We start from the raw sequence: 12967 nt of genomic DNA on the forward strand, positions 1-12967 counted from the left end.
GATCTCAAGGCTGAGATTAACAATAGCCCCTCACATCAGCCCGTACTTTGCGACTATCTCCCTAGGAGCAAAAAGGGTGAAATAAGTAATTCCTCTAAGTACTAATATTACGCGGTCAGAGTGCAATCCAGGATTCATCCAATATCTCCGATGTCTCAAGTATTATTCCTCCTATGCTTAAAATCCACTACTTTTTGTAATCAAATCAGTATTTTGACTTTAAAAGCTTAGACCACCCTTAAAACCAGCCGTCATCTCCCTCACAAGATCATCATGCTTATCCGAATTATTCAGATTTCCCCAGGGGATCATACCCCCATGAGCACGTAGCTCCTTATCAAGCAAATAAATTCCCAAACCGGGCTGCTTCGAGACCCTCACCACCTGCTGCAACAAATCACCCAAGTCCTTAACATGTTTGGACAACTCAGTCTGGCCACTTTCTACAGTATTAGTGGCTTGCGCGATAAAATATCCGATAATGGTGGCGTCAATTGAGCCCTAAAAAGTACCACAAGAAAGCAAAGCTATACGGGGGCGAAATCTGATAGAGTCATATCCAATGAGACTTGCTGACCCAGAGCGGTGTCACTATGGCTCCGTTGGCAACCATCTCGTTTATTCAATTCCTGCTTGGTTACCCATGGAAACATCTTTACGGAGGTGAACTCGTATATAGGAGGTATGAAAGCACTTATCCGGAAATAATAGGTTGCTTTGAGCTAAGTACCTTTTTCCAACCACCTAGTTCGGGTAACTGTCCTGCCAATGCTGCATATTATTACATATATTCTAATGCATATCATGTAAGGACTGCTAATTTGTATAGCTATAGGATCAATGTGATTCTACTTTTACTATCCGTCCGATCAGGGTACTTCCTTGGATGTGTTCTGTATAGAAAAACATATCGGGAATGCGAATAAGACGGGATGACAAACTTTAGGAGCGCGGGAATGTTTGCGTAATGGGATGTATGTCATGGCCGCGTCACAGAGTAGAGTCAGCGAGGTAGTTGCCTCCATGGCAACAGGACTGTTCCTGTTCCTGTTCAGATTCGCGGCCGGAACGCCGTCTATGTTACGTCGCTGACTATCTTCATGATTTTTACAATGGCCTCTGGACCGGCTCCAAATATCGGGGCTCAATTGGTGTTTCGCTTTTTGTCCGGCTCCTTTGGTTGTCCCCCTTTGCCTTGTGCTGGAGGCACCGTTGCAGATCTGTGGAATCCGCTGGAGAAGACACTATTCTTCCCAATATATGCAATCCTGGCATTTGGGGGTTCGTGCTAGGGCCGGTAATTGCAAATTATATGGGACAGCAAACTCTGACTTGGACCTGGACTAGTTGGATCATCCTTATTGGATCTGGGTTAGTAGTGAGTGCGGTTATACTATTCCAGCCCGAGATATATGGGCCACGGCTGCTGAAGTGGAAAGCACATCATCTTCGCACACTCACCAGTGACAACCGCTTTCACGTCCGCATCGAAATCGAGCTAGAAAGGACTGCACTGCTGGTTAGAATGGCAGCAGCCTGCCTGCGCCAGTTCCAGATGACTAACCGTGAGCCTATTATCATCCTCTTCTCACTGTAACTGACCATCATCTACATTGCGCTCTTTACGTTCCTCGATGGCTACGAGTTTATCTTCACCGACATCTACGGCACTTCTCAGGGCCACACCAATATCATCTGGGTTGCGCAGTACATTGGAACTGTCGCCGCCAGCATCTGCGTCCCATTCCGCTACCGAGCAACGAAGCGCGAGCTCAGCAAACAGCTTCAAGCCGCCAATACCAACGAAATCGACCAATCTGTCGCCTCTTTGTGACCCGAGTTCCGTCTGTGGTTTGCCATGATCGGCGCGCCGTGCGTCCCTATATCTTTGGTCTAGATGGTCTGGACTAGCTATGTACGCCTCTATCCCTTGTCCCCGGGGCCACTTTGTACCCTACATAGCCATGCTAACGCATCCACTTTCGCAGCTCCCAGTCTCAATCTAGTCCCCACCATCGCCTCCGCGCTATTTGGCTTCGGCACAATCACCATATTCATCTCAAGTTACATGTACATTATCCATTCGTACGACACCTACGCGGCATCTGCGCTGGGGTTCATGCCTGTTTCGCGGTACTGCGCTGCAGGCGGGTTGACTATTTTTGGGATTCCATTCTACCAGGGTATGGGCGTTCATTATACACTTACTATCCTGGGATGTATTAGTGCGTTGATGGTGCCTGTTCCGTATGTGTTTTGGAGGTTTGGGCCTGTTGTTGGGGGGTGGAGTCGGTATGCGCATGATTAACGGTTGAGGTCTTCTCGACCACTGGAAATAAGGGTTGTATAGGTACATCTTGGAAATATACGTAACGGGCGTCATGCTTCCTGGGTCCATTGATTATATATTTCGAAAAAATTATTCCAATCCGGGGGCGTTCATGGCACCTGCAAATTTGCAATCCATTTCGTGAATCTGCTAGTGATTTTTTTTTTAGACGAAGAACTCCTCTTTCTGGAGCAAAGCACCCAGAAGCATACTCGTACGTTATGCACCTCACCTCTCCACGTACCTGGTCCGATAGACCGTTAACAATCTTTAACGTCGAAACGCATAGGAAGCACTTTACGCGTAGTGTAGTCCTCACCCTGGCCAGCAGCCGATTTCCACCACACCTAACGGCCACAGCCTGCACGCTTGAAACCAAAAAAAAACCAATTGCTCGCTGCGCCCGCAGCAAAAAGGAAAAACATACAACAGCTGGGATTCGCATGTGGTCACCCACCATACTACTAACCAGCCGGCGTGTGGCTTAAGTACGGCTGAGCGGACGGGAAGCCCTGTTCTCCACACCCTGTGGTCGTATGTACCGAACGTTTCAAAGATGAGGTTGATATGGAGCAATTAGCCAGGTGATTAGGGCACATATATGCTTTTGCAGCGACTTCAGAGGGACGCCAGCTTCCTTCCGTTGTCCAGCACCGCGGTTCCCTTTCACGGCTTTGACTCTTACGCCTTCCTCATGGAACATATTCAGCCATGAGATTAGCAGCCCTTGACAATAGATCAAGGTTGAGTCAAGTTCCTGGAACTGTGGCCTTCGCGATAGGATAGGTACACACTGGCAATGATCGAAAACCCAAATGAGGAACAGGAAAGGACAAGGACATAACCTCGTCCCCAACCGTGCAATGACCTAAGAATTCTTTGAATTGGCCGCAGTACAGACAACTCACCATCGTGGTAATTATGGTGCTTGGGGCTTGCCTAAATGTCTCTACAATCGGGCCCCGGCGCAGTGCTGGCATCGGGGTTCTGTCCGAAAAGCTTCCGAGAGAGGTTGATCCACCCCGCATTGATTGTGTCATGCTCAACATGCCAAGTAGAAACTAAAGATTCACATGAGCTTTCAGCAAAACTGCCCGGAGTGGGAGGTGGGCTGAGCTTCGTGCAATGCACCTTGCTTTGTAGATATAGCTACAAAGGCTCCATTGTTATTAGAAACAACCGTGAGAATAAAAGTCTCACCCTACGTACTTTGCGAAGCACATCAACGAGACTATAATGAAGGTAGGTGGAAACGTTCTCAATAGACATGTGGGAAACGAAAGTGACTATCCTCTGACAATTGACTAGGTTATCATTGTCGGCGCCGGCCCCTGCGGCCTCCTCCTTGCCGTTCTCCTCGCAAAACAGGGCGTGCAAGTGCAGGTGCTCGAAGCATCAACTAAGCTCGACGACCAGCCCCGCGCATGCCACTACAGCGCACCCGCAAAGCACGAGCTCGCCCGCGCCGGCGTCCTCTCCAAGATCACGGCGGAAGGATTCCACCCGCGGAGTGTCTGCTGGAGGAAGAAGGACGGGACCCGGATTGCTGGTTTGAATAACGAGTTCGAGCCTGAGAGTAGCGTGCATCGGATTGTCTGCCTTGAGCTGGGTCGGGTGGTTCAGATCTTGTACGATGCGGCTATGGAGCAGGGGTGCGCTGAAGTCTTGATGGGGCATAGGGTCACCGGCATTGGCCAGGATGATTCGTTGGCCTGGGTTGAGGTTGTGCTGCCCTCCCAGTCCTCTTCGGGGGAGTCTCTACGGTTCAGCGCTGACTATATTGTCGGATGTGATGGGGCGAAGAGTCAAATCAGACGGTCTCTGTTTGGAGACTGGGAATTCCCCGGGACTACCTGGGAGCAGCAGATTATTGCCACGAATGTAGGTTCAGAGTCATCCATCAGTCTCTACCGGCCAAAGCTCAGCATAGTGAGGAAGGGGCCTGATCAATGAATTGAAAGTAGGTCTACTACGACTTCGACAAATTCGGCTACGAGGATTCCAACTTTATCATTCATCAGACAGACTGGTACATGGCAGCGAGGATATCAAAGAAGAACCTCTGGAGAGTCACCTACGGAGACGTACCGGGTCTGACAAATGAACAATACGCTGAACGTCTCCCAATGCGCTACAAGGAGATACTCCCAGGCCAACCAGAACCAGCTAACTATAATGTCACCAATATCGGCCCTTACACGATGCACCAAAGGCTCGCGAAATCCATGCGGGTTGGCCGATTTCTGCTCGCTGGTGACGCTGCACATCTCTGCAACCCCTTGTACGCAACACAACACCCCACCTAGATGCTGTAAAGGAGTCCTAATGACGTTCGTCTCTCAATGCAGCGGCGGTCTCGGTTTAACCGGCGGAATAGCAGACATTGGAGCTCTCTATGACGCCCTCCTCGGGATTTACAAGAAGGTTGCGGACGATCGGATCCTAGCGCAATACAGTGAATGCCGGTCTGAGATGTATCGGACTCTCGTGGACCCGCTGTCAACTGCGAACTTTAGGCGATTGTGGGAAAAGGACCCTGACACTACCATTGCGGAGGATGAGTTCTTCGGTTTAGCGAGGGAAGCAGAAATTGACCCGGTCCTTGCACGAGAAATGCTCGAAGTACGTGATTCCCGTGATGTTCTCACTGAGACAAAATACCACACAAGCTGACGCGTGATAGGGGTTTATGGCATTGAGGTCTGATCTTACTGGGTTCTACAGAACAGAGGAGAGAGAATGAGTTTTCGTCATGTGTGTTACGTAGCTTTTAGCACTGAGTGATATGGTTGAGCTTTATCTGGAATTCTATATATAATCAATTCGTGCTTGCCAGACTTCCAGCAACAGTGTGTGGAAGTCGTTGTAGTTTATATTCTGTTCCCTGGTTTCTACGTGATGATGGAATCAAGAAGACTGCCTGCAAGCGCGCAGTTTCGTAAGTACGCGATTTTGTAATCTGAGATTATCATCGCCACTACTTTGGCAGTCAACGAAGCACATCTTGACCGCATCGCAGAATGAATCCCCCGCATGGTACGATATCAGCGTGCTCAGCTCGTCAAATGATTGATAACCAAGGAACGAAGGCGCCTCTGGTATCTTGCTGTGTGCATCTTCTAGATTGAATGCCGATGCTATCTGGGTGGTATGACTGATTGGGATGATATCGATCAGCCTTTTCCATAATGCCAATTCGATCAATAAGCATCCCAAACTATACATATCGAATCTTTTCGAGTACATCTCCCTGCTCGATCCTCTGGCTGCTGGGTGGCGGTAGAGGTCAGTGAGAAGGGGCCCAGCGGGCAGCTCCGAGAGGAAAGCCCCTGCTGTCGAGTCGGGGCGCGAATACTCAAATCCAAGGAGGTATGCTTTGGATGGCATGATCTGAGAGCCATTGTCCGCAGGCGAGGAGAGAAAAAGAATATTGTCGGATCGTATACCCTTGTGCAGCCACCCCGCGGTATGCAGCTGAAGCAGGGTCTCAGCTACCATGATCGCTAGTTCAATTCGCGTTGAGAGGGAAACGAAATGACATTCAGCAAGCAGATTGTATAGCGAGGTGTGAGTATAGTTCAGCGGACAACTGACTTTCGATTCATGGACGGGCATTTGATATACGAACCCAATGTAGCCGGCCTGTTCGGATGCCAGCAACCCTAAGCAGTGCAGTGTATGGAAGGTGTCTTTGTCCATAGCCGTGAGTAGGAAGGCGAGGCGCTGCATGGCTTTTTCAAACTGATTCCATCTCGGCTTATCGACGACTCGCCACTCTACCACGACGGCTTCCCCATCGTACTGAGCAAGCTCCACGCCTCTCCTGATCCGTCTGGTCGAGGAAGCAAACCGCGAGAGATGCAACTGGCGCAAAGTTGGACCACTTGCGGCGGCACCGGATTGAGTGATACGATCACGCTGGCGACCAGGTTCAATTATCAGCAGAACCTCTTTTCAAGGCCGTGGCGGCAGCGAGAACTTGACGCTGTTCTGGGTTCTTGGTATCTAAGAACAGACTGCACGCCCTCGATTCCCTGGGGGCGGACACAGCTGCTAATGATCTGTCTCAACAGCTCATCCTGCAATCTGCGGTTCCTTTCTCTGTCTGCCGAGTCTAGCAAATGACAAAGCCGGTCGTTGATAGTTCGTAAGTCGTTGATGATATAGACGATTTGATTGCGACCGATGCCTGCCCATCGCAGCTTCCTCACTGTGCTGTTCTTGCCCTAAATGACCTGCGACCTCAGCTCGGGCCTGAGTCTGCGAAGGCAACGACTGAACTCATTGACCAAATCGATCTTCGGGCCTTCCACTTGGGCAGATACTTCCTCTTCGCTGACGTTCAGGTTGTACCTTGCTTTTAAATTGTCTGCCGATGTGAGAAGTGCTTCTTGCTCCACTAGCAAGGATGTTGCATAGCCCCAATTGAGGCAGGCTGAAGGTTCATTTCGAGCCAGCCCACTCTGCTCGCCCCATTGCAGGAGCCGGAAATGTTCCCAGTCCAGCTGCGAGACGAGGCGATACCCATCTGAGCCGATGTTCATGGCCGTTGTACTTAACTGGTAGGCTTTGAGGCACCCCTCAAGAACCTGACCGCAGGCAGTGCATTGGATTTGACAATCCCACAAACGCCCCTAGTGAAGCGCGGTCAGCACAAGCCATTACCTTGCAGAAATCAAGATGTCCTCAAGCCCGCCGATAATACACTGATACGTCCAAATGATGGCACAAGGTCGACAAAATCCGCAGCGTCAGTGCGTTTCGCAGAGAGCGTGGAGACTGTACACATCGACACAACTTTCTGTTCAACTAGCGGCAGACTGAAGAGTCCTTGGAGCAGTCAGTCACATCACCGCCAACATCGCCGATCATCTCCGATGGTTCTAGCCTGGAAGATTTCCCGGAGGCGTCTTGTTCTACGCCCGCGGCTGCCAAGGAGGTCAATCATCAGGCCAGTGTTGAGGGGCCTGACTACCATGAGCCTGAGCTTCTTGAAAGTGAGAAGCTGGCCCCTAAATCTACGAGACGAAGCTCACCGTACGCCATTCAACCAACAGCTCAGGGGCCAACCAGCCAAGCAGCGGAGCCGGCCGCAGAAAGCAAACCTCAGCTTGCGACAGACCGCGCTGCAAAATGCCAGTCATGAAAAGAACAAGGGAACGGATAACGCCAATCCTAGCGCCGACCAATTTGGTATATTCAGTCCAGCGGTTTATATGAAACAGAAGTGGGAAGCCGCTACCACTCAGGCTACCGAGGACAACTGGAGAGAACTTGCGAGCCTTCATCTGACCCGCTGGCTGGACAGAGACAACAAACTTCTCGAGAGCTTCTGCCGCGCAGGAAAAGCTCAAGTAGTGCGCTATGTACTCAGAAAAGGTTCGAATCCGGGAACTCGCAAGAAACCACGACCGCTTCCTCTTCTCCACGCGGTGTGCGGCGGAAAACCACAGCACTATAAGTGCGTGCAGGCTTTACTCGAACATGGTGTCAACCTAAATGTCAAACAATCTGGGACTGGGAAAAGTGCACTGCATCTTGCCCTCGAGACTTTAATTTCAAGGGTCACACGAACCTGATCAGGGATCTCGCTGCCGGCGGCGCTAACCCTAACATCCCCGACACAAAGGGCGAACTCCCAATCCACGCCTTGTTCAAGAGTGACACACAAGGAAGCTTGGAGAAGTACCGCCTCGACGCACTGGCCTGTATTCTGCAAGCCGATCTGCATGGTAACACAGAAGTCAACACCCCTGACCCGTACGATCTCAACTCCCCGCTTCACCTCGCCGTAAGCAAAACCTGCCCATATGCTGTCAGCATGCTTCTCTACAAAGGCGCCAACGTTAATACCGTGAACTCGTTCGGCCTCACGCCCTTGCTGATTGCCGCGACACTGTGGTCAGGGCAATTGACAAGCGACCAGGAAGTGATCCTGGACATACTCCTCAAGAACCCCGCTAACGAGATTGACAGGACGTCCGGACTGCTGAAACGGACTGCGCTCCATTGGGCAGCCGTTCGGTGTTCACCATCAGCATTTCGTTTACTCCTGGACAGAGGTGCCGACGAGACTATTAAAGATGCTGAGGGGGCGACACCGCAAGACATGTATTCCCTCAATACGCAGAAGATCCGGGACGAAGAACGGGACAAGATAAACGCGCTATCGGACCGTGTGGAGCAGCATAAATCAAAGTCAACTCCAGTGGAAAGAACCCAAAAAGAATAAGGATAGCCTGTGACCTCAGGGTGTCTGCAGCGCTCTCAGCGACCTCAACAATGCATCCGCCACCAATCCGGGCTCCAGTGCTGCGAGAAAAACGTTGATCGCCGACTACCTTCGTCGCCTTACTAGTTTTAATTATTACTATGCATGCGCCGGTGCACTTCACCCATTTCTTTCTCAGCTCTCATTAAAGTGCATTAAGCTACCTGGATTGTGGTTTTGTGTGTAAAGCCCTTCCCAAGTTCGTTTGACCTAAGATAGAAGATACCCATTTGGTTATAATATAGCCCTAATATATTACACTCCTCTTTTCTGAGCCAAGCACAATTATATTTCGATATCTGGACGGAATTTGCGTCACCATGAACGTCCTCCCAGACTTGACCTCCTTCAATATCCCCGCATCAGCCAAAGCCCTCGCAGGATCCAAAAGCATGAGATCACAGTTCCAATGCGTAAGAAGGTCAATCGCCACTGGAAGCCTCTCCTCCACGTTCGTGATGTTGCTGTGGTACGGGACCTCGCCTATTGGCAGCGTGACTTCAGAACCCTGCGACTGGACACTGAAATAGTAGTGCGTGAAGCTAGCCTATGTACCCACGTTTGGCGGCGAGTAGGCGTTGCTTCGACATGACTAGAGGGGTAAATGTATTAATCGCCATGCGAGAGTCGTACGCGGAGATTAAGGATCGACTTACAGTCTCCCCAGTCGCCATAGGTATAACGAAGAGACTCTCCGAGCAAGATCCAGCGTCAGGCTTTACAATGTTCACCCCGAACCCACTCGCGGAAGTCGGTAAATCGTTTATATGCAACACCGACATCTTCTTGCGTCACGCTCCCGGCAGAGGCATACCGCGCCTCCGGGAAGGGGTTAATAAACGGAGAACGACCACCAAAGGCCGCGGCGTACGCAGCGCGAAACAGCTCAATCACCTTTCGCAACTGATCTCTCCAAACGAGGTTGAAGCCTACCATCTGCATGTGCCTCCAGAACATATACGGCGGCGAGCAGGTGTGGAACCCCATGGCGTCGAAGAACTGGCCTTCTTCAATGACGGAGAAGAGGGCGCCGAACGACGGCCGCAGCCCGTAGACTCCGTTCTTGCCTGCGGGAATACGAATGCTCCCGCCTGTGTCGGTGCCGATTGCCACGTCGACCCAGTCGTATGCCGCTTGCAGCGCCCGAACCGGCCGTCTCCACGGGGGTTGAGTGCGTCACTGGATGCGACAATTGTCAGAGCTATACACAAATTGGTATGTCATTTGAGATTAGGAGACTCGCTGATAATCAGCCCAACCAGCAGTCGGCCGATCTGAATTCGCAAACTGTGCCGTCTTTGTCTTCCCGATCATGGCCACGCCGAGATCAATGACGCGCGGCATTGCCGGTGCATTGGCATTGACAGTATCATATAATTCGAACCATGGGCGATTGCCGTTAGACGTCTTGACGCCTTTTAGGTCGATGATGTCCTTTACCGCGACGCGGACGCCGGCTAGGGTTATTCGTCCGTTAAGGCATCTCTGCTGAACAGTCTTGATGGGACTGAGATAACGATTGTCGAGTCGCTGTATGTGTTCGCGCTGGCGTATTGGAACGTACTTGTATCCTGGCTTGAGCCGTTGGGGAGGAGGCCATTAATGAATGCCATGTATTCGTCGGAATGAATGCGGCATACGGGCGCCAGGTCTGCCGCGTTCTCGCTGATTTGGGCAAGATGTGGTCCGTCCTGAATACTGCTGGCCCCATTGTCGGTGAAGTTAAGATTAGACGTTCCTGCAGCGAAATGCCCGACAAATTGATTGCCTGTGTTGGGGCTAGTGATGGCCGCAAATTCGGGCGCCGAGGACGACAAGGCCGTCAGGGACATAGACGCTTAGATCATGTCTTTGATAGAACAGAGGCCATTTTGAGATTTTGATGTCGTTCTGCATGCAGTGACTTTTCATGTGGCGGCCACATGGGTTTTAAGCACTGTGGATAGGGCTTTATCTCGAACGGATTACGCCCTACTCCAACTCTCCACAACGCTTATCTTGGTATTTGGCTTCTTATCGTTCTTTTTGTAAAAGTCGGCAGTAATGAAAATCCTTAATGCTACACACTGCTAACCTAATCCCGGTGGTAGGTGGCCTCTGTTGTGACTGAGGCTGGGAACAATAACTGTTACCTAGGAATAACACATTTCACTGGGAGCCACAATGTTGCAGTGATCCAACCACCACTCCATCACTCCATTGCAGACCTCTCCCGCTTCTTCACCTTCCTGACAACAAGGCTTAGATTATGTTTGACTGCAGTGGTGAAAGCCGTCTTCCATGCGAGGGATGGCTTTCGGACTTGAATTCTGTCGTCGCAGCCGTCGCTTCTTCATTCTTTCTCTCCACCACCGACGGACCTTTTGCACACCGAACCGCTGATCAACGACGACCATGCTCGGGGACGCCGAGATTCAGGCCCTTGGTGCCACCATCAGATCTGTTACGGAAGACAATCAGAAGCACCACAAAAGATCGTTCAGAAGTTTCTCGATGAGTTCCAGATCGTGATCGAGGATTACAACCGCTCAAAGAGCGACTACGAAGAGGAGGAAAGCCGAGAGGTGTACGGGGAACTGGTTAAGACTCAGGTAGGCGGTGCATGCCCGCGCTGTACATACTTTACGGGCTTCTGACGTTTGATTTTTTTGGAGCGAGACTCCTTTGTCCTTGTCCTCGTCGATGGTGATGGCTATTTGGTAGGCATATTCCCGAAGTGGTCATGTTTCTAAACGAACTGCTCTGGCTGACATTCAAGTAGTTCAAGGACCATCTCATCAAGGCTGGCGCACAAGGTGGAGGAAAAGCGGCGCAGTTGCTGAACGATGCCGTCAGAGAACTCGTCCATGAGCAGCGCGGAAGCCAGGCAGGTCAATGTCGGATTATGGTGCGCATCTATTCCAATATTCGCGAACTGTCAAAGACTCTGGCCCGTGCGGGACTAGTAGGAAACGAAGCACGGCCATTCTCGACTTTTGCCTCGAGCTTCTCTGCCGCCCAGCACTTATTTGACTACGTGGATGCTGGCGACAAGAAGGAAGGCGGCCAACACAAGATCAGAGGTAAGGTTGCTCTGTGGGTGTTTCATTGCAGGCCAATCTCTAACTATAACTCCGGTAGAAACGTTCCGCTTGTTCGCCGATAACGCCCAGTGTAAACATGTCTTCTTCGCTGGGTGCCACGATGCAAGCTATTTGTCCATGCTCGCGCCGTACCGTGACAGATCTGACCGTATCACCTTGATCAATGCTGCTTCATTCCATCGTGAGTTTAGCGGTCTCGAGCTCGCTGTGCGAGAGCTTCCCGCCGTGTTTATGTCGACACAGATTACTGAAAGCCAAATTCCGTCTACCATTCCATCGTCCAGCAGAACAACTTCATCCACTGCTATAGTCTGCACTCATTACCAAAAGGTATCCTGTCCTCTTACACGCCGGCGCCGCTATCTCAACTAACATGATGATACAGGGCATCTGCCGATACGGCGATCAATGTACGAAAGTACACATCATTCCAGGTCAGCAGCTATCCAAAGACGGAGGGGACAGCCTCTTGCCGCCTATACCCTCTCATGTCAAGAGTTCCACGACTGGCATCCGCAATTGGGAATTCTATGCTACATCACTTCCTTCCATAGACACCGGCTCGCTTAAATACATCGCAGTGAATAAGTACGGCGAGCGAATCGATCCCTACACGCCCATGCCATCCAAGGTCAATCTGGATGCCTACGCACAACGTACGAGATCGCCCAAGCTATGCAACGCTCATCATCTCGCTGGAAGCTGCACCAACAAAAGCTGCGCATTCGACCACGGCTCAATCGGTTCTGGTCTCCTGGACACATTGCAGTATTTTGTGAGGCAGCGTAAATGCTCCAAGGGTGCCTACTGTCGCTCTCCACAGTGTTACTTTGGCCATCACTGTCAGAAGGGTGGCTGCAGGGGTTTTGGACCTTGCAGATTTGCCCAAGCAGATCACGCGTTGGATGTCGTTGTTGCTCGTTGGGTGAAGCCGACTGCGCGGCTTCAATTTACGTCTGAACATGAATGTGGACCTTCTGGTAAAAAGCATAAATTGAATGACGGGAATGCAGCTAGTCAAGGATCAGGATCTGGACCTGGGTCTGAACCTGGATCGGAATCCGGATTCGAACAGGACCAGAGTGAGCAATTGGCGAACACAAACTCCATGGCTGATGATGATGAGATGTTGATAATCATCTAGTTTCGATTGAGCATGCTATTGCCGATGGAACAGCATCATGACGGGCTCAGTCCTGAAGTGTTGGCGGGGCTTATGTTACAATCTATTCGCACTCAGCATAAGAACCTGGAGGATTTACGAAACCCCTTTTCTGAACCAAG

At 50.9% G+C, this 12967-nt stretch overlaps 5 protein-coding genes across 5 annotated transcripts; 4 read left to right on the top strand and 1 right to left on the bottom strand.

Annotated features, from left to right (window-relative positions):
- Positions 1–1634: 1634 nt before the first annotated feature.
- Positions 1635–2308, top strand: BDV17DRAFT_290412 (uncharacterized protein; the record flags this gene model as incomplete). Its single annotated transcript, XM_073761900.1, has 2 exons — positions 1635–1851; positions 1989–2308. 2 exons carry the CDS (start codon positions 1635–1637, stop codon positions 2306–2308), a joined length of 537 nt encoding a protein of 178 aa, XP_073616539.1.
- Positions 2309–3565: 1257 nt separating this feature from the next.
- BDV17DRAFT_290413 (FAD-dependent oxidoreductase) lies at positions 3566–5072 on the top strand (the record flags this gene model as incomplete). The annotated part of the gene is made up of 5 exons (XM_073761901.1): positions 3566–3571; positions 3638–4210; positions 4294–4610; positions 4678–4951; positions 5013–5072. The coding sequence occupies 5 exons, from the start codon at positions 3566–3568 to the stop codon at positions 5070–5072; spliced, it is 1230 nt and encodes a 409-aa protein (XP_073616540.1).
- A 2233-nt stretch (positions 5073–7305) lies between these two features.
- On the top strand, positions 7306–8561 carry BDV17DRAFT_290414 (ankyrin repeat domain-containing protein; the record flags this gene model as incomplete). The annotated part of the gene is made up of 2 exons (XM_073761902.1): positions 7306–7830; positions 7893–8561. 2 exons carry the CDS (start codon positions 7306–7308, stop codon positions 8559–8561), a joined length of 1194 nt encoding a protein of 397 aa, XP_073616541.1.
- A 750-nt stretch (positions 8562–9311) lies between these two features.
- BDV17DRAFT_290415 (amidase signature domain-containing protein) lies at positions 9312–10432 on the bottom strand (the record flags this gene model as incomplete). The annotated part of the gene is made up of 3 exons (XM_073761903.1): positions 9312–9756; positions 9889–10057; positions 10165–10432. The coding sequence occupies 3 exons, from the start codon at positions 10430–10432 to the stop codon at positions 9312–9314; spliced, it is 882 nt and encodes a 293-aa protein (XP_073616542.1).
- Positions 10433–10994: 562 nt separating this feature from the next.
- On the top strand, positions 10995–12827 carry BDV17DRAFT_290416 (zinc finger CCCH domain-containing protein; the record flags this gene model as incomplete). Its single annotated transcript, XM_073761904.1, has 5 exons — positions 10995–11025; positions 11061–11191; positions 11362–11662; positions 11721–12013; positions 12069–12827. The coding sequence occupies 5 exons, from the start codon at positions 10995–10997 to the stop codon at positions 12825–12827; spliced, it is 1515 nt and encodes a 504-aa protein (XP_073616543.1).
- Positions 12828–12967: the final 140 nt, after the last annotated feature.

The sequence above is a fragment of the Aspergillus undulatus genome (genome assembly GCF_047715775.1).
Source record: "Aspergillus undulatus strain CBS 261.88 unplaced genomic scaffold BDV17scaffold_18, whole genome shotgun sequence".
Lineage (NCBI taxonomy): Eukaryota > Fungi > Ascomycota > Eurotiomycetes > Eurotiales > Aspergillaceae > Aspergillus > Aspergillus undulatus.